A 26763-nucleotide genomic window follows, 5' to 3' on the forward strand; every position below is an offset into this window, starting at 1 on the left:
ATTTACGACATGCCTTCTGCTGCCTGACCACCTCCTGAAAAGGCTTGGCCTGCTCCGGAGAGAGCTTATCAACCAAGTCCACCAGTTGCTTCACCGTGTTCCTCAAGTGAATGCTCGTATAGAACTGGTAAGATTGAATTTTGGCCACGAGCATAGAGGCCTCATACGCCTTTCTCTCAGAGTCCAGTGTTCTAGATTCTCTCTCCGGGGGCGCCGAGGCAAAGTCTCTAGAACTCCTGGCTCTCTTGAGAGCGGAATCCACAACCATAAAGTCGTGAGGTAACTGCGACTTCATCAGCTCAGGTTCTCCGTGAATCCAATATTGGGACTCAGCTTTCTTGGGAATGGTGGGATTACTTAGCGGTTTCATCCAGTTCCGCATAAGTGTCTCCTTCAGCACATTATGCAAAGGAACCGTGGATGACTCCTTAGGTGGCGAAGGATAGTCCAGGACCTCGAGCATCTCAGTGCTGAGCTCCTCCTCAGATACCACTGGGAAGGGAATAGCCACAGACATTTCCGACAAATGAAGAGAAAGAAACACTCTCCGGGGGAGAAAGCTTTCTTTCTGGAGAAGAAGTAGGATCAGAGGGAAGACCACAAGACTCCTCAGAAGAGAAATACCTGGGATCTTGCCCTTCATCCCACGAGGCGTCCTCATCGGTATCGGACAAGAATTCCTTAACAACAGTCCGAAACCGGGCCCGTCTCAATGCCGAGGAACCATGTCCTCGATGGCGATGTTGAGAAGTCGACTCCCATGCCGGCAGCAATGTCGACTCCCATGCCGGCAGCCGACGCCGATGCCGCAGGCGGCACCGGCGTCAGAGACCTCACCACAGGCGGAGAGCCAGCTGTCGCTTCCATCGACGGTACGGAGGGCGCAAGCACCCCCAGTACCAGAGCAGACTGACGCAGCAACCTTTCCAGAAGACCTGGAAGAATGGCTCGGATTCGCTCATCCAGAGTCGCTGTTGAGTAAGGCTGCAGGGTCGGTGCAGGAATCGGCGTCAGAACCTGTGGAGTTTGAGGAGGCAGTACCGAAGGCCTGAATGGAGGGTGAGCGGACCTCCCAGCGTCAGCGCTTCATGGGTGCCGAATCCTTTGATGCCCTGGAGCTCCCGGTACCGTGCTTGGAAGGAGTCCGATGATGATGCTTCTTCGCCTTCGCTCAATGCACGTCATTGATACTCCTCGGTACTGACGAGGAGGATGTTGAATCCACACGCCTCCTCGGGGTCGGGTCCAAGAGTGGTCGGTCCCGGTGGGCATGCACAGCAGCAGTCTTCGAGACAGGTGGAGACCCACTCGACGGCTCACTGCTCCCAGCGTGTGGTGGTTTCCGGGCAGCCATTACCTGCGCTCCTGAAGTCAATGCCATCCCCGGTGCTGATATCAACAACGACAACCTCGGTACCGATGTCGACACCGAGGAACCGGACGAAGCTCCAAAAAGTCGATCCCAACGAGCTTGTCTCTATGCCTGTGTCCGCTTCTTCAAGCTAAGACACAACTTACATGCGTCTGGGCGATGGTCAGGCCCAAGGCACTGAAGGACACCACACGTGGGGTCGGTACCCGAGATCATCCTGTTGCACCGAGTATACTTCTTGAAGCCGCTGGGAGTCCTCGATGACATGGATGGAAAAAATAGCGGTGGCGAGATCAAATTCGCGATTGTGCCAAAAGGGAGAGCACAAAACGAGGAAACCGCGGCGGAAGCGAAAGGAAACTTGGGAAGGGCAAAACTAAACAAATAAAGGAGATTTTTTTTTCATTTGTTTTGAAAAAGGCAAGGGAAGAAAAGGGGAAACAGAAGAAAACTGGAGAAAATCTCCGGAAAAAACCGTCCAAAGGCTCTTTGAGGGGACTGAAGAGATGAAAAATCGCTGCCTCTCTTCACTGCAGAAAAAAGTTAACTGGACGGGACTTTTGCGCGATAGGCGGGAACACGGCCGCGCTCCGCACGACAGAAGGTTCTCTCAAAGCCTTGACATTTTTTGCTTTGAAAAATTCCGTTGGTGGGGGGCCGCCGTGGACATCGACCCATCAGTGAGAACAAGCAGCCTTCTTGACCTTGGAGAACAATAAGTATACTTCCTTTTTCAACATTGGAAGGGGTACCCCGCCAAGGGTGCCCACTGTCACCATTGTTGTTTGCTATGTACATGGAACCATTGGCTATCTATTTTCGCGAACACACGGATGTTAGAGGGTTCCGGGTAGGAGGGGCGGAACACCGAGTGGCTCTATTGCGGATGATGTTCTACTATATATTAAAGACCTGGGACACTCTGCCAATTATTTTAGAGATCTTTCGAGATTTGGGGTATGTCGCAGGATTAAACTAACTTGTTCAAAAAGGCATACCCTAATGATCCAACTTAAATGCCTCAGCAACACAACAAAACCAAAGCTCGTACTGAACAAAACTTAACCCTTCCTTCTTATGATTCCCAATGTGTCTGTTACAATCTCACAATGTATTTGTTCAAACCGGTATTGGCAATCGCCTCTACGGTACTATGTAAGCCACATTGAGCCTGCAAATAGGTGGGAAAATGTGGGATACAAATGTAACAAATTAATTATTTAAAGACTAATATGATGAGTAAGAGTGAGATATTAGGAGTCACTATCTCTAGAGGAGGACAGATTGTGCAGTGCTTTCCCCTTTCGGTGAGTGTCTACTCATTTCCGGTATTTGGGCATTCAGATATCACGGGAGTTGCAGAGTCTATATAGTTTGAACTATGATAGGGTCCTGAACCAGATTTGGGTGGATCTAGCGAGCTGGAAGGGGCTTTGATTGTCTTGGTGAGGTCGAACTGCGGTAGTGAAAATGAATATCCTGCCGCAACTTCTTTTTTTTATTTCAGACCGTGCCGGTGCCCATACCGCATAAATTGTTATGTCGTTTACAGTCCACTCTCTCTAATTTTATATGGGAGGGGGATAGACCTAGTCTGTCTCGGAGAGTGTTGTGGGGGGCTCCAGAATTTAGAGTGGTATTATTTGGCAGCACAATTGAGGATGATTCTTGACTGGGAAGTATGTCGGGATAAGGCAGTGGTGCTCCTGGAACAAGATATTCTCCTAAGAAAACCATTGGGTACACTACTCTGGAACTCCCAGGAGGGGGGGTGAGGGGTTACAAATCCCTTTTTGAAACATTTTGGGGGAATATGGTTTGAAGTTAATAAGAGGTGGGGTCAGCTGAATCGGATTTATACCTTAGTGGTTATCAGATGGGAGCTCAAATTTGTAGCAGGTTATCGGGGAAGGGTATTCAATCGGTGGGCCACACTGAGGCTGCCTCAGTTTCGGGATATCTTTATTGGGGGAGCCCTGGTCTCTTTTGAACATCTTCAGAATAAATATGGCCTCCCGAAGGGGGATCATTTACCATATATGCAATTTAATGAATCAAAATTAATCCCAAAATAAATGCTCTGGTGATAATCTACTAAATACAAAATAAACCAAAAGCTGAAAACATGGATACTGGAGTTCAATTAAAAGATTGGCTGCACGTCTGACCCTTACTGATGTCATTCACTATATCATATATAATATGTATTGGAGGGCTCTCAGAGTATTGACTCACCCAAATATGAGAAATTACACAAACATGTGTAAATCTGAAGGGGTGGTTGAGCTTCTCAATCATAGAGCCTCTCCGTGGCTTTTACTGAAAATGTTTTTGTGCGTTTCCTTCGCAAAAACCACTATAGTGCTCTTTAAAGTGCAAAATCAATGTCAGTTGTGCTCGTCAATCTCATACCCCTAGTTCCTCTCACTCTCACTAAGGACTTCTATATTGACTCATTTATAGTCCTTTTATAGTTCTTATACTCACGAGGCACTTAACAATATTAATCACTTACCTTTCCTTTTCTTGAATTTCCTTAGAATTACTGGTAAGATTGTCTCTTCCATATTTGCTTCCCACAAAAGTCGCTAAGTCAAAGTGAAGGCTTCACACTAAGGCTCGACAGCGTTTCTATCCTTAAAGCATCAAGAGTCCAACACTGCAGAGTTTAGTTGAAAAACTTCCTCAGGAACTCTAAATGTCTTCAAGCGTCAACCTTGGAGCAAAATCTGTACCTCTGTGCTCTCCGGGAAAGAAAGCCAGCAGATCAATGTCACAACAAAAAGATTTTATTGAAGATACCGTGTATGAACAAATCGCCCGACACAGGCCATGTTTCGCCCACCTAGGGCTGCGTCAGGGGCTACAATGAACAAATATATAATAATTATCATAGATCATAATAAATAAAATATAACACATATACGAACATAATATATCAAATATATGAATTGACAAAAAACAATTAATAAAATATGGAATATTACTAGGTATACATAGAGTATACTAAAATAATTACATGAATAAACATATCGATACGCACTGTCTAATATAAATAATATATATATATACACATGTACATAAAAGAGCATATATAAGAAAATATATAAATAAAAGAAGTATATATAATGCAACAATTGTATGACAGTGCATATAAACATATATATAAAAGCATAATAAAATCTGTCATCACGTAACAGCAAATCAAGGGCACTGGTATAGGTTATGAACTTCAATACAAATATGTATAAAAAAATTTATAAATGAGATAATAAAAGGCACATACCTAATTTGAAACCTTCGTAAAGGGGCAAATATGGTGCATAAAAGTCAAGAAAAAACCAGCTAAAACGGGAATCCCTATAATCATGAATCAAAAAGAATTAATAAAAAGCAAAAAATAAAATTAGAGTGGATCAAGACTAATACTATGACATTAGTTTAGGTATCATAGGGGGTATTGACACTACATTGTGTATTGACATGACTAGTGCAATGTGTTTATAAAAAATACTATATACAAAACGTCTTGCAATCAAAACAACATCATGGCACAGCAATGTCACATATATAAACACTAAGTGCAATGTAATAATAAAATATCTAAAATGTTACAAGTGCCGTGTTATAAAATGATGCACTTATTGTTATGTATGACAAACAATTATCAGTGCCCTTAAAGGCTGACAGAAGAGCAATGAAATATTAATACAGCATCAGAGGAGAATTAAACTACCACGTTGCCAGTAAACTTCCTGCTATACTACTTCAAGTGATTGTATGTAAAAACAGGGATGATTACAACATTAAAGCAGGGACCACAAAAAGTGTGGATATCAACATCTCTAAAAAGCAAAACTGCTACAGTCTGAAGATTAAAAACAAAAGTGCAATACTGCTTCAAGTGAATATGTATGAAAACAAGTAAATGCCAATAGTGCAATGATGCGCATACATAAAATGTGTCTCAAAACAAAATACACTTACTGTGGTCTCTAGCATACACAAATGGACACACCATTATTGAAGCTGGAAAAACTATTGCAAGTGTCCTGTGATGTTTATATGCATCATTTCCGGGTCAAAGTTCAAAAAAGCAACAAATTAAATTAAAGAATGCCAGAGACTAAAAAAAGGGGAAATAGCTATGAATCAAATCAAATTTATATGCAATGATCGATTAATAAATGCAGTGAAGAAAATACTGAATAAAAAACAACAATGAATGTGATCTGATGTAACACAGGATATGTAAATTATATTGATGATGGGACTATGTGCGGTAAAGAATAAAATTTGAAAATAAATTGAATTAAAATTAAAATAAAAAAATATGAACTTATACACCTCTTCTGCTGGGAGACCGTTTGATTTGTATAAAAACCACTGAAAACAAAAATGTAAAAAATATGTATGTGAACACCCTAAGTAAAAAAGAGCATGTCAGTGAGCCATATATATAGACAACTAGATGATCATACCTTCTATAAAGAGCTTAAAAATGATCCAACTGTTATCATTCAGAAAGATATTAGTTCATTAGTTAAGTTAGGAAAGGAAGCACAGTATATCACATCCAAAGAAGCAGATTTTTTAACTGTACGAGAACCAGTTATACCTACACTATATATCCTCCCGAAAATACATAAATGTCTTACCTCTCCTCCTGGTAGACCTATTGTTTCTGCATGCGGTTCAGTTTTACAGCCACGTTCTATATTTGTCGATAAGTTCCTACGACCCTTTGTCAGCCGTATACCATCATATGTACGTGATTCAGCGGACATGATTAATATATTGAATACTATAACACCGAATAAAGACATGGTTTTAGTTACACTAGACATAGAGAGTCTTTATACCAATATACCACAATCAGAATACATTGAAATTATGAGGAATACTATATTAAAGAGAGATTTCTATCATCGGGTACCTACTGATTTTATTATTGAACTAGCAGTGATTGCATTAACCAAAAATTATTTTGCTTTTAATGGTAAATTTTATCAGCAAATCAAGGGCACTGCAATGGGTGCGACATTCGCACCATCTATTGCGAATTTATATGTTAGTAATTTTGAAGAGAAGTTTTTAACTGAAAATAGGTTCAAAACCAATATTTTATTGTGGAAGCGTTATATAGACGATATTTTTCTAATTTGGAATGGGACTATTTGTGACTTGCAAGACTTTTTCATCTGGTTAAATAACCTTGACCCAAATTTGAATTTTCAAATGAATTATAATGATAAAAGTATTCCTTTTTTAGATATTAAAATCAGCATTAGAGACAACAAATTTATCACTGACATCTACCGCAAACCGACAGATGTCAATAAATTTTTAAGATATAACAGCTGTCACAGTTCATCCCTGAAGAAGAATTTACCTTATAGTCAGTTCTTGCGGTTAAGAAGATTATGTTCTGATCCCCGCACCTATCATCTTAGGTCCCAAGATTTGATAAGACGTTTTCACGAGAGAGGTTACCCATTGAAGCACATTAATAAAGGGTTTGTAAGAGCCTCTGGGATTTCAAGATCTGCATTGTTACAACCAGCTAAGAAGAAAAGTAATGACAAAATTGTATGCACACTTCCATTCAATCATATGTCCAATCCTATTGTTAAGATTATTAGGAAACACTGGCATCTAATACAAGGCATCCCTGCTTTTGATAACAAAGAGCTACTAGTAGCATATAAACGTGAAAAAAACCTAAAGGATATATTAGTGCCATCAGCATTACACATTGAATCCAAAACATTGAGGAATTTACCAGTTGGACATTACCCATGTGGATCATGCTCTGTTTGTAATGTGTACATACAGACCAAGGCTTGTAGCCACCAACTCAAAGAGAGTGCTTAAAACAGTTCACACCAGTATAATATAATGGAAATTTTTTTATGTATGTAGAGTACCCTCAGATATTTACCACTATTACTGCAGTCAATAATGCTGCTACAAAGTGGCATAGCACTTCTTTCATCAGGTAACTCTAACAAATTTTTGGGAGGAGCAACATATGCTCATTTTTTTATGCTTCCCAATCACCTCAGTGCTATAAAACCGCTTAACATTTTTAAAATTGTATATACTAGGTGAAAACTGTGCACTTATCTTTTAAGTTCTTGCCTTCCTGGCAGAACTATCTTGCCTTGCTGACTCCGACTCCGCGGGGTTTCAATCACTTTCCTCAGGGACAAGGGTTAAGGCTGCATAATTCTTTTCTTCCTCATTCTTTTTTCTCTCTCAAGCAATGTCTTGTTGATTGAAACCCCGCGGAGTCGGGCGGTTTCAGGGGAAGGCAACTGACGAATGTTTCAGCAAGGCAAGATAGTTCTGCCAGGAAGGCAAGAACTTAAGAGATAAGTGCACAGTTTTCACCTAGTATATACAATTTTAAAAATGTTAAGCGGTTTTATAGCACTGAGGTGATTGGGAAGCATAAAAAAATGAGCATATGTTGCTCCTCCCAAAAATTTGTTAGAGTTACCTGATGAAAGAAGTGCTATGCCACTTTGTAGCAGCATTATTGACTGCAGTAATAGTGGTAAATATCTGAGGGTACTCTACATACATAAAAAAATTTCCATTATATTATACTGGTGTTAACTGTTTTAAGCACTCTCTTTGAGATGGTGGCTACAAGCCTTGGTCTGTATGTACATATTACAAACAGAGCATGATCCACATGGGTAATGTCCAACTGGTAAATTCCTCAATGTTTTGGATTCAATGTGTAATGCTGATGGCACTAATATATCCTTTAGGTTTTTTTCACGTTTATATGCTACTAGTAGCTCTTTGTTATCAAAAGCAGGGATGCCTTGTATTAGATGCCAGTGTTTCCTAATAATCTTAACAATAGGATTGGACATATGATTGAATGGAAGTGTGCATACAATTTTGTCATTACTTTTCTTCTTAGCTGGTTGTAACAATGCAGATCTTGAAATCCCAGAGGCTCTTACAAACCCTTTATTAATGTGCTTCAATGGGTAACCTCTCTCGTGAAACGTCTTATCAAATCTTGGGACCTAAGATGATAGGTGCGGGGATCAGAACATAATCTTCTTAACCGCAAGAACTGACTATAAGGTAAATTCTTCTTCAGGGATGAACTGTGACAGCTGTTATATCTTAAAAAATTTATTGACATCTGTCGGTTTGCGGTAGATGTCAGTGATAAATTTGTTGTCTCTAATGCTGATTTTAATATCTAAAAAAGGAATACTTTTATCATTATAATTCATTTGAAAATTCAAATTTGGGTCAAGGTTATTTAACCAGATGAAAAAGTCTTGCAAGTCACAAATAGTCCCATTCCAAATTAGAAAAATATCGTCTATATAACGCTTCCACAATAAAATATTGGTTTTGAACCTATTTTCAGTTAAAAACTTCTCTTCAAAATTACTAACATATAAATTCGCAATAGATGGTGCGAATGTCGCACCCATTGCAGTGCCCTTGATTTGCTAATAAAATTTACCATTAAAAGCAAAATAATTTTTGGTTAATGCAATCACTGCTAGTTCAATAATAAAATCAGTAGGTACCCGATGATAGAAATCTCTCTTTAATATAGTATTCCTCATAATTTCAATGGATTCTGATTGTGGTATATTGGTATAAAGACTCTCTATGTCTAGTGTAACTAAAACCATGTCTTTATTCGGTGTTATAGTATTCAATATATTAATCATGTCCGCTGAATCACGTACATATGATGGTTTACGGCTGACAAAGGGTCGTAGGAACTTATCGACAAATATAGAACATGGCTCTAAAACTGAACCGCATGCAGAAACAATAGGTCTACCAGGAGGAGAGGTAAGACATTTATGTATTTTCGGGAGGATATATAGTGTAGGTATAACTGGTTCTCGTACAGTTAAAAAATCTGCTTCTTTGGATGTGATATACTGTGCTTCCTTTCCTTTCCTAACTTAACTAATGAACTAATATCTTTCTGAATGATAACAATTGGATCATTTTTAAGCTCTTTATAGAAGGTATGATCATCTAGTTGTCTATATATATGGCTCACTGACATGCTCTTTTTTACTTAGGGTGTTCACATACATATTTTTTACATTTTTGTTTTCAGTGGTTTTTATACAAATCAAACAGTCTCCCAGCAGAAGAAGTGTATAAGTTCATATTTTTTTATTTTAATTTTAATTCAATTTATTTTCAAATTTTATTCTTTACCGCACATAGTCCCATCATCAATATAATTTACATATCCTGTGTTACATCAGATCACATTCATTGTTGTTTTTTATTCAGTATTTTCTTCACTGCATTTATTAATCGATCATTGCATATAAATTTGATTTGATTCATAGCTATTTCCCCTTTTTTTAGTCTCTGGCATTCTTTAATTTAATTTGTTGCTTTTTTGAACTTTGACCCGGAAATGATGCATATAAACATCACAGGACACTTGCAATAGTTTTTCCAGCTGTCCATTTGTGTATGCTAGAGACCACAGTAAGTATATTTTTTTTTGAGACACATTTTATGTATGCGCATCATTGCACTATTGGCATTTACTTGTTTTCATACATATTCACTTGAAGCAGTATTGCACTTTTGTTTTTAATCTTCAGACTGTAGCAGTTTTGCTTTTTAGAGATGTTGATATCCACACTTTTTGTGGTCCCTGCTTTAATGTTGTAATCATCCCTGTTTTTACATACAATCACTTGAAGTAGTATAGCAGGAAGTTTACTGGCAACGTGGTGGTTTAATTCTCCTCTGATGCTGTATTAATATTTCATTGCGCTTCTGTCAGCCTTTAAGGGCACTGATAATTGTTTGACATACATAACAATAAGTGCATCATTTTATAACACGGCACTTGTAACATTTTAGATATTTTATTATTACATTGCACTTAGTGTTTATATATGTGACATTGCTGTGCCATGATGTTGTTTTGATTGCAAGACGTTTTGTATATAGTATTTTTTATAAACACATTGCACTAGTCATGTCAATACACAATGTAGTGTCAATACCCCCTATGATACCTAAACTAATGTCATATTATTAGTCTTGATCCGCTCTAATTTTATTTTTTGCTTTTTATTAATTCTTTTTGATTCATGATTATAGGGATTCCCGTTTTAGCTGGTTTTTTCTTGACTTTTATGCACCATATTTGCCCCTTTACGAAGGCTTCAAATTAGGTATGTGCCTTTTATTATCTCATTTATAAATTTTTTTATACATATTTGTATTGAAGTTCATAACCTATACCAGTGCCCTTGATTTGCTGTTACGTGATGTCAGATTTTATTATGCTTTTATATATATGTTTATATGCACTGTCATACAATTGTTGCATTATATATACTTCTTTTATATATATATTTTCTTATATATGCTCTTTTATGTACATGTATATATATATATTATTTATATTGGACAATGCGTATCGATATGTTTATTCTTGTAATTATTTTAGTATACTCTCTATGTATATCTAGTAATATTCCATATTTTATTAATTGTTTTTTGTCAATTCATATATTTGATATATTATGTTCGTATGTGTGTTATATTTTATTTATTATGATCTATGATAATTATTATATATTTGTTCATTGTAGCCCCTGAAGCAGCCCTAGGTGGGCGAAACACGGCCTGTGTCGGGCAATTTGTTCATACACGGTATCTTCAATAAAATCTTTTTGTTGTGACATTGATCTGCTGGCTTTCTTTCCCATATTGGATTTTGCAGATCGTTTGCCTTGTTGTTTTTTGGGACCCTCTGTGCTCTCCTACTGGTAAGACTGTCTCTTCCATATTTGCTTCCCACAAAAGCCGCTAAGTCAAAGTGAAGGCTTCACACTAAGGCTCGGCAGCGTCTCTATCCTTAAAGCATCAAGAGTCCAACACTGCAGAGTTTTGTTGAAAAACTTCCTCAGGAACTCTACAAGCGTCAACCTTGGAGCAAAATCTGTACCTCTGTACAGATTTTGCGTACTACTCCCCAGCCCTGGCTGACCCCTTGCACCCGTTACCTTCGCTCCTGCGCCCGGATCTGCTGAACGCCTCTGGAGGAAATCTCGCACCCATTCAGACTTTTGCGTACTACTCCCCAGCCCTGGCTGACCCCTTGCATCCGTTACCGTCGCTCCTGCGCCCGGATCTGCTGAACGTCTCTGGAGGAAATCTCGCACCCATTCAGACTTTTGCGTACTAATCCCCAGCCCTGGCTGACCCCTTGCATCCGTTACCTTCGCTCCTGCGCCCGATCTGCTGAACGCCTCTGGAGGAAATCTCGCACCCATTCAGACTTCCTTCACTACAAATTCATGCTATCCTCCTTCCACTCCTCCCTAATTCCTTGCCAAAAAGGACTATTACACCCAATTGACCAATTCTCCGCTCCCACTCCCCCCCTCGCGCTCTCCTCAATCACTGGCTGATTACTTCCACGACAAGGTGCAAAAGATCAACCTTGAGTTCACTACCAAGCCATCTCTTCTTCACCCTTCAACCCTCTCCCTCAACCAACCAACCCAGGCCTTTTTCTCCTCCTTTCCTGTCATCACCGAGGAGGAAACCGCTCGCCTTCTTTCCTCCTCAAAATGCACCACCTGCTCTTCTGATCCCATCCCCACCAACTTACTTAGCATCATCTCTCATACTGTCACCCCCTTCATCTGTCATATCCTCAACCTCTCTCTCTCCACTGCAACTGTCCCTGACACCTTCAAGCACGCCGTTGTCACACCTCTCCTCAAAAAAACATCACTTGACCCTACCTGTCCCTCCAACTACCGCCCCATCTCCCTCCTACCCTTCCTCTCCAAAATACTTGAGCGTGCCGTTCACAGACACTGCCTTGATTTTCTCTCCTCTCATGCCATCCTCGATCCACTCCAATCCGGCTTTCGCCCTCTTCACTCGACAGAAACAGCACTCTCTAAAGTCTGTAATGACCTGTTCCTTGCCAAATCCAGAGGCCACTACTCCATCCTCATCCTCCTTGATCTATCCGCAGCTTTTGACACTGTCAATCATGACTTACTTCTTGCCACACTGTCCTCATTTGGGTTCCAGGGCTCTGTCCTCTCCTGGTTCTCCTCTTCTCTCCCACCGCACCTTCAGAGTTCACTCTCATGGATCTTCCTCCACCCCTATCCCCCTATCTGTTGGTGTTCCCCAGGGATCTGTCCTTGGACCCCTTCTCCTCTACACCTCTTCCCTGGGCTCCCTGATCTCATCTCATGGTTTCCAGTATCATCTCTATGCTGATGACACCCAGCTATATCTCTCCAAACCAGACATCACCGCAGAGACCCAGGCAAAGGTATCAGCCTGCTTATCCGACATTGCTGCCTGGATGTCCAACCGCCACCTGAAACTGAACATGTCCAAGACCGAGCTCATCATCTTTCCACCAAAACCCATGTCTCCTCTTCCTCCACTTTCTATCTCAGTTGATAACACCCTCATCCTCCCCGTCTCATCTGCCCGCAACCTCGGAGTTATCTTTGACTCCTCCCTCTCCTTCTCTGCGCATATCCAGCAGATAGCCAAGACCTGCCGCTTCTTCCTCTTGAACATCAGCAAAATTTGCCCTTTCCTCTCTGAACACACCACCCGAACTCTCGTCCATGCTCTCATTACCTCTCGCCTGGACTACTGCAACTTACTCCTCACCGGCCTCCCACTTAGCCATCTGTCCCCCCTTCAATCTGTTCAGAACTCTGCTGCACGTCTCATATTCCGCCAGAACCGATATACTCATATCACCCCTCTCCTCAGGTCACTTCACTGGCTTCCAATCAGATACCGCATTCAATTCAAGCTTCTCCTTCTTACCTACAAATGCACTCAGTCTGCTGCCCCTCACTACCTTTCTACCCTCATCTCCCCTTACGTTCCCGCCCGTAACCTCCGTTCACAGGACAAATCCCTTCTCTCTGTACCCTTCTCCACCACCGCCAACTCCAGGCTCCGCTCATTCTGCCTCGCCTCACCCTAAGCTTGGAACAACCTTCCTGAGCTCTTACGCCAAGCCCCCTCCCTGCCCATCTTCAAGTCTTTGCTTAAAACCCACCTCTACAATGCTGCATTCGGCACCTAACTCTTACCATTCAGTAAATCCAGACTGCCCCAATTTGACCGCCCCTATCGGACTGACCGTTCACTTGTCTCTTAGATTGTAAGCTCTTTGAGCAGGGACCATCCCTCTATGTTTAAATTGTACAGCGCTGCGTAACCCTTGTAGTGTTTTAGAAATGTTAAGTAGTAGTAGTGTGTGTAATTTCTCGTATTTGGGTGTCAATACTCTTGAGAGTCCTCCAATACATATTATATATGATATAGTTAATGACATCAGTAAGGGTCAGATGTGCAGCCAATCTTTTAATTGAACTCCAGTATCCATGTTTTCAGCTTTTGATATATGCAATTTAGGCATTTTGTAATGCAACAGGGCTGGATGCGGGAGGACCCTAGTAAGGGGGAATCTCTGGAGAATCTCTGGCTTCTGTTGAAAAAGACTCCCAAATTTATGAGAGGTTGGGAGTGGTCCAAACATAAGTTTATGCTTGCTTGGGAGAATGATTTGCAATCTAACTTTACAGTATCAGATTGGGAGATTTGTTGTGGAGTGTGCCAAACTTCTGTGTGTGTCCTTGTGCAAGAGAATGCTTATAAAATACTTAATAGGTTGTATTATACACCTGATCGTATTCAAAGGATGTTTCCCCAGGCGTCTGACATGTGTTGGAGATGTATGAGTGTTAGAGGTACTTTTTGCATGTGTGGTGGGAGTGTGACTTAATATCCTCTTTTTGGTCGGAGGTGACTGGTGCTATCTCAGCTATGATTCAGCTTGAGTTACCTCAATCCCCGCAAGTATGTCTGTTGGGGCTGTATGGGAATGGTTTAAATTGGTGGCAAGATAGACTGCAGCGTTGGGGCCTGGCTGATGCAAAGTGCTTGATTGCTGCACGGTGGAAGACTACTGTGACACCTACAATGACAATGTGGAAGGAGAGACTGCAGCGTTTGTTCCAGATGGAGCAGTTAACAGCTCAGAGAAGGGACTGTTTCTGGTTGGGATAAATTGCAAGAAAAGATTTAAATGTTGGCTTAGTTTTGTTGAGATGATATGGGAGGGAGGGGGAGTGGGAGGGAGTAAATGGGGGGGAGGAGGAGATGTTTAAAGGTTCACAGTGTGGATTTTAACTTTAGGCTGATTTTGTTGGAAATCAGTTTGAATAATGGTATCCTCACTGGAAAAATATGTTTAAGTTTTGCTGTTTACATAACTATGTATTTGTGCTGTTAATGTGATTCATTATTCTGTTTCTTGGTAAAAAAATAAAATAATCATTGAAACAAACAAAAAAAAAAGAATACAACAGAGAAAAGCAGAAGAGAGCACTGGGACAACATAAAGTATAAACAAATATTTTTCCTTAATTTATTAATTTTAATATGTCAGCTTTGGGAAATGTGAATCTCTGATAACTTGCATTTCAGTTTCTATTTCTCTAACTATAACAAGTTTTGTATATAGTTCTGGAATGTGTTTACTTTTTGCAGGGTTTGTTTATTTAAGTCCTGAAGGGATTCATCTTTTTCCCGGTCCCTACTACCTTGGGAAAGATGGCATTATATGGTGCCCATCTTAATTTTTCTGCCCAGGGCCTATTAGTCCTAGCTATGCCACTGTTATAGATGGTACCTCCTCTGCCAACTGCTGGTATTCCTGCATGCGCTGGTTTGTTGTCCTCTGGTATTTGCTTCTTTCCTTCATCAGTTCTGCCTCCAAGCTTTGAACAATTTTCTTCAGCATCCTTACTTCCTTCAGTGCTCCACTCTTATGGGACAGCTTGGCATCCTCCTGAAGTTGTAGCATTGTCATCTCCATTTCCTGTTTCTCCTCAGCTAGCCTCTCCACCCTGGAAACCCAAGGAAATAAACAGGCATGAAGAAAAAAAAAAAGGAATAGATGCCTATTTCACAACATAATTCCAGAACTACAGCATCTTGGAGATTTCTCATTTCCTTGGTCACTTTCTTTTCTCCACTTGATGACTTGTTTTCTTTTATGAAACTTCAAACACAGAAGTAATCTTGTTTTGGAGATACAGATTGGGTTTGGAAGGAACCTTATAACACAGGCAAATAACATTCAAGAGGACTTATGATTCCTCATCTCCCATATAGTCCATTCACCCTCCACCAAAATCAGCAATAGGATCCCAATTTCCACCTCAAAAACGGCATCTATGATGAACCCCTTGGACCTCTGATGGATCAGGGAAAGAACTGGAGCTCCAAAAGAGTAAGCTCCTAGCCCCTTAACTGGCATATGAACTTCCCCTCTCAGCTCTAATCTGTTTACCCTTTCTTCATAAAGGAGATGTTCTATTCCCTTTATCATTCTCTGCTCTTACTAGTTCCATTATACCTTTTCTGCGATAGAATGACCAGAAATGCACACAATACTCAAGGTGTAACTGGACAAGGGATCGATACAGAGACAGAGAGTTTTGTTTTCCATTCCTTTTCAATTAATACCTAAAATTTCTGCCCTTTTTTTTAAGCTGAAAATTCCAATTTTTTGTCCACAGTGAATCCAAGATTTTTTTTCTTGAGTGGTGTTTCTTAACTCAGGATCCAGCATTTTGTATTGTTTCTCTCTTGCCTTTCCAAACTTTTAGCAGTTTTTAACATGATTTCATACTTTTAAATTTCCTGGGTTAAATGATTATGGTAACATGCCACTGTTTTGTGTTGTAAATATATATGTGTCTAGTTTTGATATTGATGAATTTAGAAGAATGAAATTGTCTGATTGAATTACTGTTACTTTTTTTTTTATTTATTATCTGTAACTAGATTGTTATTTTAGTTTTGGAACTAAACAAATATAAAACCACTTTCGTCTGTTAGTCTTGAAAGGTGGTTTATCAAAAACTAACTAAACAGGATTAATTTTCCCTGTGCGTATCAAAAGTACATAAGTAATGCCATACTGGGAAAAGACGAAAGGTCCATCGAGCCCAGCATCCTGTCCCCGACAATGGCCATACCAGGTCAAGGGCACCTGGCAAGCTACCCAAACATACAAACATTTTATACATGTTATTCCCGAAATTGTGGATTTTTCCCAAGTCCATTTAGTAGCGGTCTAAGGACTTGTCGTTTAGGAAACCGTCCAACCCCTTTTTAAACTCTGCCTTCACTACGTTCTCCGGCAATTAATTCCAGAGTTTAATTATGCATTGGGTGAAGAAAACTTTTCTCCGATTTGTTTTACATAAGTACATAAGTAGTGCCATACTGGGAAAGACCAAAGGTCCATCTAGCCCAGCATCCTGTCACCGACAGTGGCCAATCCAGGTCAAGGGCACCTGGCACGCTCCCCAAACGTAAAAACATTCCAGACAAGTTATACCTAAAAATGCGGAATTTTTCCAAGTCCATTTAATAGCGGTCTATGGACTTGTCCTTTAGGAATCTATCTAACCCCTTTTTAAACTCCGTCAAGCTAACCGCCCGTACCACGTTCTCCGGCAACGAATTCCAGAGTCTAATTACACGTTGGGTGAAGAAAAATTTTCTCCGATTCGTTTTAAATTTACCACACTGTAGCTTCAACTCATGCCCTCTAGTCCTAGTATTTTTGGATAGCGTGAACAGTCGCTTCACATCCACCCGATCCATTCCACTCATTATTTTATACACTTCTATCATATCTCCCCTCAGCCGTCTCTTCTCCAAGCTAAAAAGCCCTAGCCTTCTCAGCCTCTCTTCATAGGAAAGTCGTCCCATCCCCACTATCATTTTCGTCGCCCTTCGCTGTACCTTTTCCAATTCTACTATATCTTTTTTGAGATACGGAGACCAGTACTGAACACAATACTCCAGGTGCGGTCGCACCATGGAGCGATACAACGGCATTATAACATCCGCACACCTGGACTCCATACCCTTCCTAATAACACCCAACATTCTATTCGCTTTCCTAGCCGCAGCAGCACACTGAGCAGAAGGTTTCAGCGTATCATCGACGACGACACCCAGATCCCTTTCTTGATCCGTAACTCCTAACGCGGAACCTTGCAAGACGTAGCTATAATTCGGGTTCCTCTTACCCACATGCATCACTTTGCACTTGTCAACATTGAACTTCATCTGCCACTTGCACGCCCAATCTCCCAGTCTCGCAAGGTCCTCCTGTAATCGTTCACATTCCTCCTGCGACTTGACGACCCTGAATAATTTTGTGTCATCGGCGAATTTAATTACCTCACTAGTTATTCCCATCTCTAGGTCATTTATAAATACATTAAAAGCAACGGACCCAGCACAGACCCCTGCGGGACCCCACTAACTACCCTCCTCCACTGAGAATACTGGCCAAGCAAACCTACTCTCTGCTTCCTATCTTTCAACCAGTTCTTAATCCATAATAATACCCTACCTCCGATTCCATGACTCTGCAATTTCTTCAGGAGTCTTTCGTGCGGCACTTTGTCAAACGCCTTCTGAAAATCCAGATATACAATATCAACCGGCTCCCCATTGTCCACATGTTTGCTTACCCCCTCAAAAAAATGCATTAGATTGGTGAGGCAAGACTTCCCTTCACTAAATCCGTGCTGACTTTGTCTCATCAGTCCATGTTTTTGTAGTTTCATCGCAGGCCCCCTAGTCCTAGTATTTTTGGAAAGTGTGAACAGACGCTTCACATCCACCTGTTGCACTCCACTCATTATTTTATATACATCTATCATGTCTCCCCTCAGCCATCTCTTCTCCAAGCTGAAAAACCCCAGCCTCCTTAGTATTTCTTCATAGGGACCAAGAAAGGGATCTGGGTGTCGTCGTCGATAATACACTGAAACCTTCTGCTCAGTGTGCTGCTGCGGCTAGGAAAGCGAATAGAAAGTTGGGTATTATTAGGAAAGGTATGGAAAACAGGTGTGAGGATGTTATAATGCCGTTGTATCGCTCCATGGTGCGACCACACCTTGAGTATTGTGTTTAATTCTGGTCGCCGCATCTCAAGAAAGATATAGTAGAATTGGAAAAGGTGCAGTAAAGGGCGACTAAAATGATAGCGGGGATGGGACGACTTCCCTATGAAGAAAGACTAAGGAGGCTAGGGCTTTTCAGCTTGGAGAAGAGACGGCTGAGGGGAGACATGATAGAGGTATATAAAATAACGAGTGGAGTGAAACAGGTGGATGTGAAGCGTCTGTTCACGCTTTCCAAAAATACTAGGACTAGGGGGCATGCTATGAAACTACAGTGTAGTACATTTAAAACAAATCAGAGAAAATGTTTCTTCACCCAACGCATAATTAAACTCTGGAATTTGTTGCCGGAGAACATGGTGAAGACGGTTAGCTTGGCAGAGTTTAAAATGGGGTTAGACGGTTTCCTAAAAGACAAGTCCATAAACCACTAAATGGACTTGGGAAAAATCCACAATTCCAGGAATAACATGTATAGAATGTTTGTACGTTTGGAAAGCTTGCCAGGTGCCCTTGGCCTGGATTGGCCGCTGTCGTGGACAGGATGCTGGGCTCGATGGACCCTTTGTCTTTTCCCAGTGTGGCATTACTTATGTACTTATGTAAAAGTCCCTCCCTCACCGGTCAGGAAACAGTTTCTTGCAGTCCAGTTCTCACTTCCAGATCCAGTTAAACACGACAATGTAATCCTACTCGGTTTTAAAACAGCACGCCCAAAAGAAGGGGGAAAAAAAAAATTCCATCCAGGTAGTTATCAGCCCTTCCTCAGCAAGGTGCTGGCCAGCTTTGTTTCAACAAAAAAAAACAAAAAAAAACACCGAGCTTATCACTTCAGCTCAACACAGTTCCCTCAGTCAGCTGCAGTGCAATTCACAAACTCCATACACAGGCAAGGAAAAAAAAAAATAGGTCAAACAGTTCAGTTCACTTACTTCACCAAAACATTAATACAAAAAGTTCCAGTTGAAGTCTCTCAGTCTGTTCCCAGAGCACTGTAAGGCTCTAGCAGAGCACCACCCTCTTCACAGTTTTCACATCTATGACCACCCACACTCTGCCACTTAATGCTGGAAAGGTTACCTTGTATTTGATTCTTCCCAGTCCACATGTGCTGGCTCCTCTGAGCAGGGCAATTCAAAAGGGGCCTCTCTTCCTTCTTCCACACAGTCCATGGGCTCTGCCCTCTCCTTCCAACCTTCCCGTTCCTCCTCACTGCTCACCGTTCTCAGGGAATCAGCCTCCTCCCCCCCTTCACAGCTGGGAGGTATCCAGTACTGATTACGAACCCAAGGAAATTGGGCTTCATCTTTTATTAGCCCCTACTGGTGACAGACTTCAATGACATCCCTTTTCCTGAGCTGCCTCCCTTCCAGTTATTCTCAGGAATCCCCACTGGGATTGCTGGTATACCCTTTTCTTTAGGCCTCCTGGAGAACTCCGGGTAGGGTAGTTCCAGACCTGCCTGCCCTTGGCCTTGATCTGTGCACTTAGCCTTATCACAACACTCAGTTCTACATCTATGCAGATGATGTTCAGCTACTCATACCTACCCATTGAATCTGACTTACTTACAGCCTTGAATAAACTGATTACCAGTGAGCATCAATTCAAGAATGGGCTAAACACAACAAACTGCCTGAACCCAAGTAAAACCGAGCTTCTCTGGGTCATTTAATGAACAAATATCTCTGGTAGTCAGGAACTCTATCATCTTCGAAAACTACGCTCAATCAGAAATTCAATTGACAAAGCTTCACTATGCACACTAACGCATGCGTATATCACAACACGCCTGGACTATTTAATAGTACCTACGCAGGACATACAAAGATAAATATAAAACATTTACAAATGATACAGAATACTGCAGCTCGTGTTATCTGCAGGGCCTCTAAATACGACAGAGTGATGCCACTTTTATATCAACTTCACTGGCTTCCAGTTGAAGCCAGAATAAAATTTAAAATCTTTACATTGACGCACAAAGCACTGTATTCTCTAATTCCATCGTATCTATCAAACATTATCCTACCATATTCGCCTAGAAGAACTCTTCACTCACTTACAGATAACAGATTGATTATCCCATCACCACAGAAGGCTAGATGGGAGTCCACTAGAAATTCAGCAATTTTTTTCTTGGCCCCCTCTCTCTGGAATTGTCTCCCAAAACACCTCAGATTGGAAGAGTCCTACATTCAATTTCGAAAATTTTCGAAAACGTATCTATTCCAGGAAACAGTTGAAAATAATCTGTGATAAAACGGCATCACTAGGTAAAATTGATTATGCAGTAAATTTTTGTGTTTGGCATGTAATTGTTATGAATGGTTGTCTAGCAAAATTGGTGTTTTATCTTTTTAAGAATGGCTGTTTTAGTTTGCTTTCCTATCAATTTGATGGAGTTCTTTTATGTTTTTTATTACCAATTTTATATTAGTATGTAAACCGCTTTTGTTTTGCAGCTACAATTTGAGACGGTATAGTAAAATGAATAAACAATAAACGTTAAGTGGATACATACCTGACATCAAAATCCCTTTTGGAATGTACAAACTCCCCCTCAAATCACAAGTCAGGAACCTCGGAATAAAGTTAGATTCAACACTTACTGTAATTCTCCAAATCCAAGCAATCTTCAAGAGCTGCTTCTACTATTTGCAACAGCTACGCTGCCTCTCTCCTTACATTGAGAAGGTAAATCTTATCCCAGTTGTGCATGCCATGATAACATCAAGACTGGATTACTGCATTGCGCTATACAATGGTCTTACTACAAAGGGTCTGCACCAGTTCCAGTTGATTCAGAATGCAGCAGCAAGACTCATAGAAGGTTGCAAGTGATGTGACCACATCACACCATTTTTGCAAAAACTTCACTGGCTACCAGTACAATACAGGACTAAATTTAAAACTCAATGTCTGTGTGTAGAACCTTGAGGCTTAAAAATTTAGCCCGGGCCAGTGGAGTTTTTTGCCCAATGATAGAACTGCTGCGTGAGTTATTCTATAAACACTGCATAACCACGCACTAAACCACCAGTATTATACCAGTGGTTTCTGAGGGCTTTTCTCCATCTCACCCAATGAGCACCGCGACCAACAGTCAATTCTGGCTGGAGCTGTTTATTTGGTATTAGGTTACGTATTTTGCCCCAGCCACGCTGCATTTGCCCTGTGTACTCATCTTCAAGGCCCTGAAAGGAAATGGCCCTGAGTACCTGAAAAACAGGATGATCCTCCATACACCGCCAAGGACACTAAGGTCCTCCCAAGGACTTTCACTAACCACACCCTCTCCAAAAGGCATTACATGATGTGATACCCCGCAAACGAGCCTTCTCCGGAGTAGCCCCCACACTCTGGAATGCACTGCCTGAAAGGCTGCGCTTAACACAAGACGATCTCTACTTCAGGAAGCAAGTGAAAGCTTGGCTCTTAAACCAGGCCTTTAATGGAAGAAGTAACTAACTTGTTAGTCTCACTCACACACACAAGGAGTGACTCGGGCTGCACATACTGCAGCAGGACGTGTTTATCCACTCCTACCCTAGCTGAGGTAATATTTAACCATCTCTCTGACCTCATGAGCAACTTTCTTTAAATCAATCACCTTACTTTCCAACTCTTCCTACATTCTTACCTATTTATATGTTACTTCTTTGCTTTACCCTTCACTATCAATTATAATGCTCTATTACGTATTGTGTTGACATTGTAAGACCAGATTCCATAATAGACAACTAACAAAAATTACTACATCTTCGATCCTAACCGAATCCTACCAACCAATCCAACTGGGTTATGTAAATGCCAGATCAGTAGTCAATAAAACAACAACAACAACAACAGATTGGATCATTTCAGACAATCTCAATCTTCTATTTATCAGCGAGACCTGGATTCATGACCCTAAAGACCCCATAATTTTAGACTTATGCCCCCCTGGTTATAAAATTACCCATTGGACAAGGAATGGAAAAAGAGGAGGAGGTATAGCTATAATTCACAGATCCCACTTCATTGTTACTACCATAACCGAATCCACACTCCCCCAAATCGAAATTGCCTCAGTCAGAATTAATCATATTAATCTGCTTGACCACCTTAATGTAATCCTGCTTTACAGACCACCAGGAAACTGGATCAACTGCAAAGCACACTTTGAGGCATATTTTCAAAGCACCTATGGAACTTTGGAAGGCTAAGTGCTTTGAAAATATGCCTCATAATGGACTTTATTTCGAACACATGTGTTTCTATCTCCAACCTTATTATATTAGGGGATATTAATTTTCACCTCGAAGATCTTAATGCTATTAATGTGCATGAATGCATGGATCTCTTCCTACTATGGGATCTTCATTGGCCAAATATGGAACCAACCCATATTAAAGGACATACACTTTGACATCATTACAAATAAATTCTTATCAGACCTAAATCTTTCATTAACAACCACAAAATGGACAGCTATACCATGGTCTGATCACTACAAATTGAATCTTATCCTCCAATGGCGAAAAAATGGCTTGCACCATATTAAAGAACGCTTGTCCTATACCACGAGAGGCCAGGTTAACCCGGTTATATTTTGGCAACAATTCTATAATAATGAATGGTCAGCTCAAACGGATTCAAATCAATTTCTTCAAGAATGGGACAACAGATGCAGAAGCATTTTAGACAACATAGCACCATTATAAACTAGAACCTCACACAGAAAGAAATCAATACCTTGGGGTTTAATGAAGAACTGAAAAAACTAAAAACCCAAGTTAAAAGGTTAGAATGAGCATGGAATAAAAAGGAAGATGACTCCACACTCAACGCCTGGAATAATCTACAAAGAAAATACAAATATACCATCAGACAAACCAAAACTAAAATTGGACCAGATTACAATGATACACATAAACTCTTCCAACTTATGAGCAAACTATTAGATACCACACCGATTACCTCTTAACAGCACAAATACCCCTTCAGCAGATGATCTTGCGAATTACTTCAAAAAGAAAACTGTCAAGTTACGACTCACATTACCCATTAACACCATAAAATACGTAAAATTCCTTGACTGTTTAGACCCAATCTCCAGTGAACATACAGCAGACAGAACTTGGACTAATTTCGATACACTCTTGGATGATTCCATCTCCCAAGTGCTCAAACAATTTGCCAACTGCAAATTAGCCCTAACAATCTTATAAAATTCGCCCCTCAACAATTCATATCAGACCTCATGCTACATTTGAATTATATGCTACAAAATGGACTATTCCCAAAGAATAAAGGAAATATTTTACTCACCCCTATACCCAAAGACTTAAGGAAAAGTACAAATGATTTAACCAACTATCGTCCAGTAGCGTCTATCCCTCTGATAACCAAACTAATGGAAGGTATGGTGACCAAACAACTCACTGAATACTTAGATAAATTCTCAATTCTTCACGACTCTCAATCAGGATTTCGGTCTAACCACAGCACCGAAACAGTATTAACTACTCTTCTTACTAAATTTAAACGAGCAATCGCAACTAGTAACAACATACTCCTCCTATAATTTGATATGTCCAGTGCATTCGACATGGTAAGCCATAAAGTATTATTAAACATTTTTGAATACTTCGGAGTTGGAGGTAACATTCTTAATTTGTTTAGAGGCTTCCTAACAACAAGATCATACCAAGTGAAATCTAAATCAAATATGTCAGTTCCATGGATACCGGATTGCGGAGTTCCCCAAGGATCTCCACTCTTCCCGACCCTCTTTAACCTAATGATGACACTCCTGGCCAAGTCATTATCCAGTAGTGGCCACAATCTCTTTATCTCTCGCTCCCTTCAACTGCTCGCCCTAACCGAAACCTGGATCTCCCCGGAAGACTCTGCCTCAGTTGCAGCCCTCTGCCATGGAGGCTCTCTCTTCTCCCACACGCCCCGCCCAGTTGGCCGCGGCGGAGGCGTTGGGCTACTACTCTCACCCTCCTGTAGTTTCCAACCCCTCCACCTTCCGCAGTCTCACTGCTTCTCATCCTTTGAAGCCCATTCCATCCGGCTATTCTACCCGCTACCACTCAGAGTGGCAGTCATTTACCGCCCCCCTGATAAATCCTTCCCTTCCTTCCTCACCGACTTTGATGCTTGGCTCTCAGTCTTTCTTGACCCTTCATCTCCGTCCCTCATTCTCGGAGACTTTAACGTACACGCTGATGACCTATCCGACCCCCATGCTTCTAAGTTCCTCACCCTAACATCCTCCTTCAACCTCCAGCTGTGCTCCACCACCCCTACTCACCGTGATGGCCATTGTCTTGACCTCGTCCTCTCCTCCTCCGGCTCACCCTCCAATTTCCACGTCTCAGCTCTTCCTCTCTCCGATCATCACCTGATCACATTCACACTTCTTCACCCCCTCCCTCCACCCCGTCCAACTTTAACCACCACCTCCAGGAACCTCCAAGGCTATTGACCCCTCCACCTTATCATCTACTATCTCTAATCTCCTCCCCTCCATCACGTCCTCTGAAACTGTCGACAAAGCGGTCTCCGCTTACAATACCGCTCTCTCCTCTGCTTTGGACACCCTCGCACCATCCATCTCCCGTCCCACAAAGCGCACCAATCCCCAGCCCTGGCTGACTCCTTGCATCCGTTACCTTCGCTCCTGCACCCGATCCGCTGAGCGCCTCTGGAGGAAATCTCGTACCCTTTCAGACTTCCTCCACTACAAATTCATGCTATCCTCCCTCGACTCCTCCCTATTCCATGCAAAACAGGACTATTACACCCAATTGACCAATTCTCTCAGCTCCAACCCTCTTCGTCTCTTCACCACCCTTAACTCCCTCCTAAAAGTGCCCCCGCTCCTACTCCCCCTTCTCTCTCTCCTCAATCACTGGCCGATTATTTCCGCGACAAAGTGCAAAAGATCAACCTTGAGTTCACGACCAAGCCACCACCTCCTCTTCACCCTTTAACCCTCTCCCTCAACCAACCTGGAGGAGTGGCCTAGTGGTTAGGGTGGTGGACTTTGGTCCTGAGGAACTGAGTTCGATTCCCACTTCAGGCACAGGCAGCTCCTTGTGACTCTGGGCAAATCACTTAACCCTCCATTGCCCCATGTACAAATAAGTACCTGAATATGTAAGCCGCATTGAGCCTGCCATGAGTGGGAAAGCGCGGGGTACAAATGTAACAAAACAAAAAAACAAACAAAAAAAACTTCCCACCTTCTTTCCTCCTCGAAATGCACCACCTGTTCCTCTGATCCCATCCCCACCAACCTACTCAAAACCATCTCCCATACTGTCACCCCCTCCATCTGTCGCATCCTCAACCTCTCTCTCTCCACTGCAACTGTCCCTGACACCTTCAAGCACGCCGTTGTCACACCTCTCCTCAAAAAACCTTCACTTGATCCTACCTGCCCCTCCAACTACCGCCCCATCTCTCTTTTACCCTTCCTCTCCAAAATACTTGAGCGCGCCGTTCACAGCCGCTGCCTTGATTTTCTCTCCTCTCATGCCATCCTCGATCCACTTCAATCCGGTTTTCGCCCTCTGCACTCGACAGAAACGGCACTCTCTAAAGTTTGCAATGACCTGCTCCTGGCCAAATCCAGAGGTCACTACTCCATCCTCATCCTCCTCGATCTTTCCGCCGCGTTTGACACTGTCAATCATGATTTACTTCTTGCCACGCTGTCCTCTTTTGGGTTCCAAGGCCCTGTCCTCTCCTGGTTCTCCTCTTATCTCTCCCACCGCACCTTCAGGGTACACTCCCATGGATCTTCCTCCACTCCCATCCCACTATCTGTTGGAGTTCCCCAGGGATCTGTCCTTGGACCCCTTCTTTTCTCAATCTACACCTCCTCCCTGGGCTCGCTGATCTCGTCTCATGGTTTTCAGTATCATCTTTATGCTGATGACACCCAGCTATACCTCTCCACACCTGACATCACCGCGGAGACCCAGGCCAAGGTATCGGCCTGTTTATCCGACATTGCGGCATGGATGTCCAACCGCCACCTGAAGCTGAACATGTCCAAGACCGAGCTCCTCGTCTTTCCTCCTAAACCCACTTCTCCTCTTCCTCCACTCTCTATCTCAGTTGATAACACCCTCATCCTCCCCGGCCCATCTGCCCGCAACCTCTGAGTCATCGTCAACTCCTCCCTCTCCTTCTCTGCACATATCCAACAGACTGCCAAGACCTGTCGCTTCTTCCTCTTCAACATCAGCAAAATTCGCCCTTTCCTCTCTGAGCACACCACCAGAACTCTCGTCCACGCTCTCATTACCTCTCGCCTTGATTACTGCAACTTACTCCTCACCGGCCTCCCACTCAGCC

General features: G+C 41.8%; 1 protein-coding gene across 5 annotated transcripts in view; it reads right to left on the reverse strand.

The window, feature by feature from the left end:
• CCDC61 (coiled-coil domain containing 61) overlaps positions 1-26763 on the reverse strand; it is a 647013-nt gene that overhangs the window by 382630 nt on the left and 237620 nt on the right. For 4 of the 5 annotated variants that reach the window (XM_030218079.1, XM_030218080.1, XM_030218081.1 and 1 more), the window contains exon 6: positions 15102-15318. The exons of the other annotated variant lie outside the window; for it this stretch is intronic. In XM_030218079.1, the coding sequence (XP_030073939.1) occupies positions 15102-15318 (217 nt within the window). The remainder of the gene's footprint in view (positions 1-15101; positions 15319-26763) is intronic. 5 annotated transcript variants of the gene reach the window in all.

This window comes from Microcaecilia unicolor, chromosome 11, assembly GCF_901765095.1.
Source record: "Microcaecilia unicolor chromosome 11, aMicUni1.1, whole genome shotgun sequence".
In the NCBI taxonomy this organism is placed as follows: domain Eukaryota; kingdom Metazoa; phylum Chordata; class Amphibia; order Gymnophiona; family Siphonopidae; genus Microcaecilia; species Microcaecilia unicolor.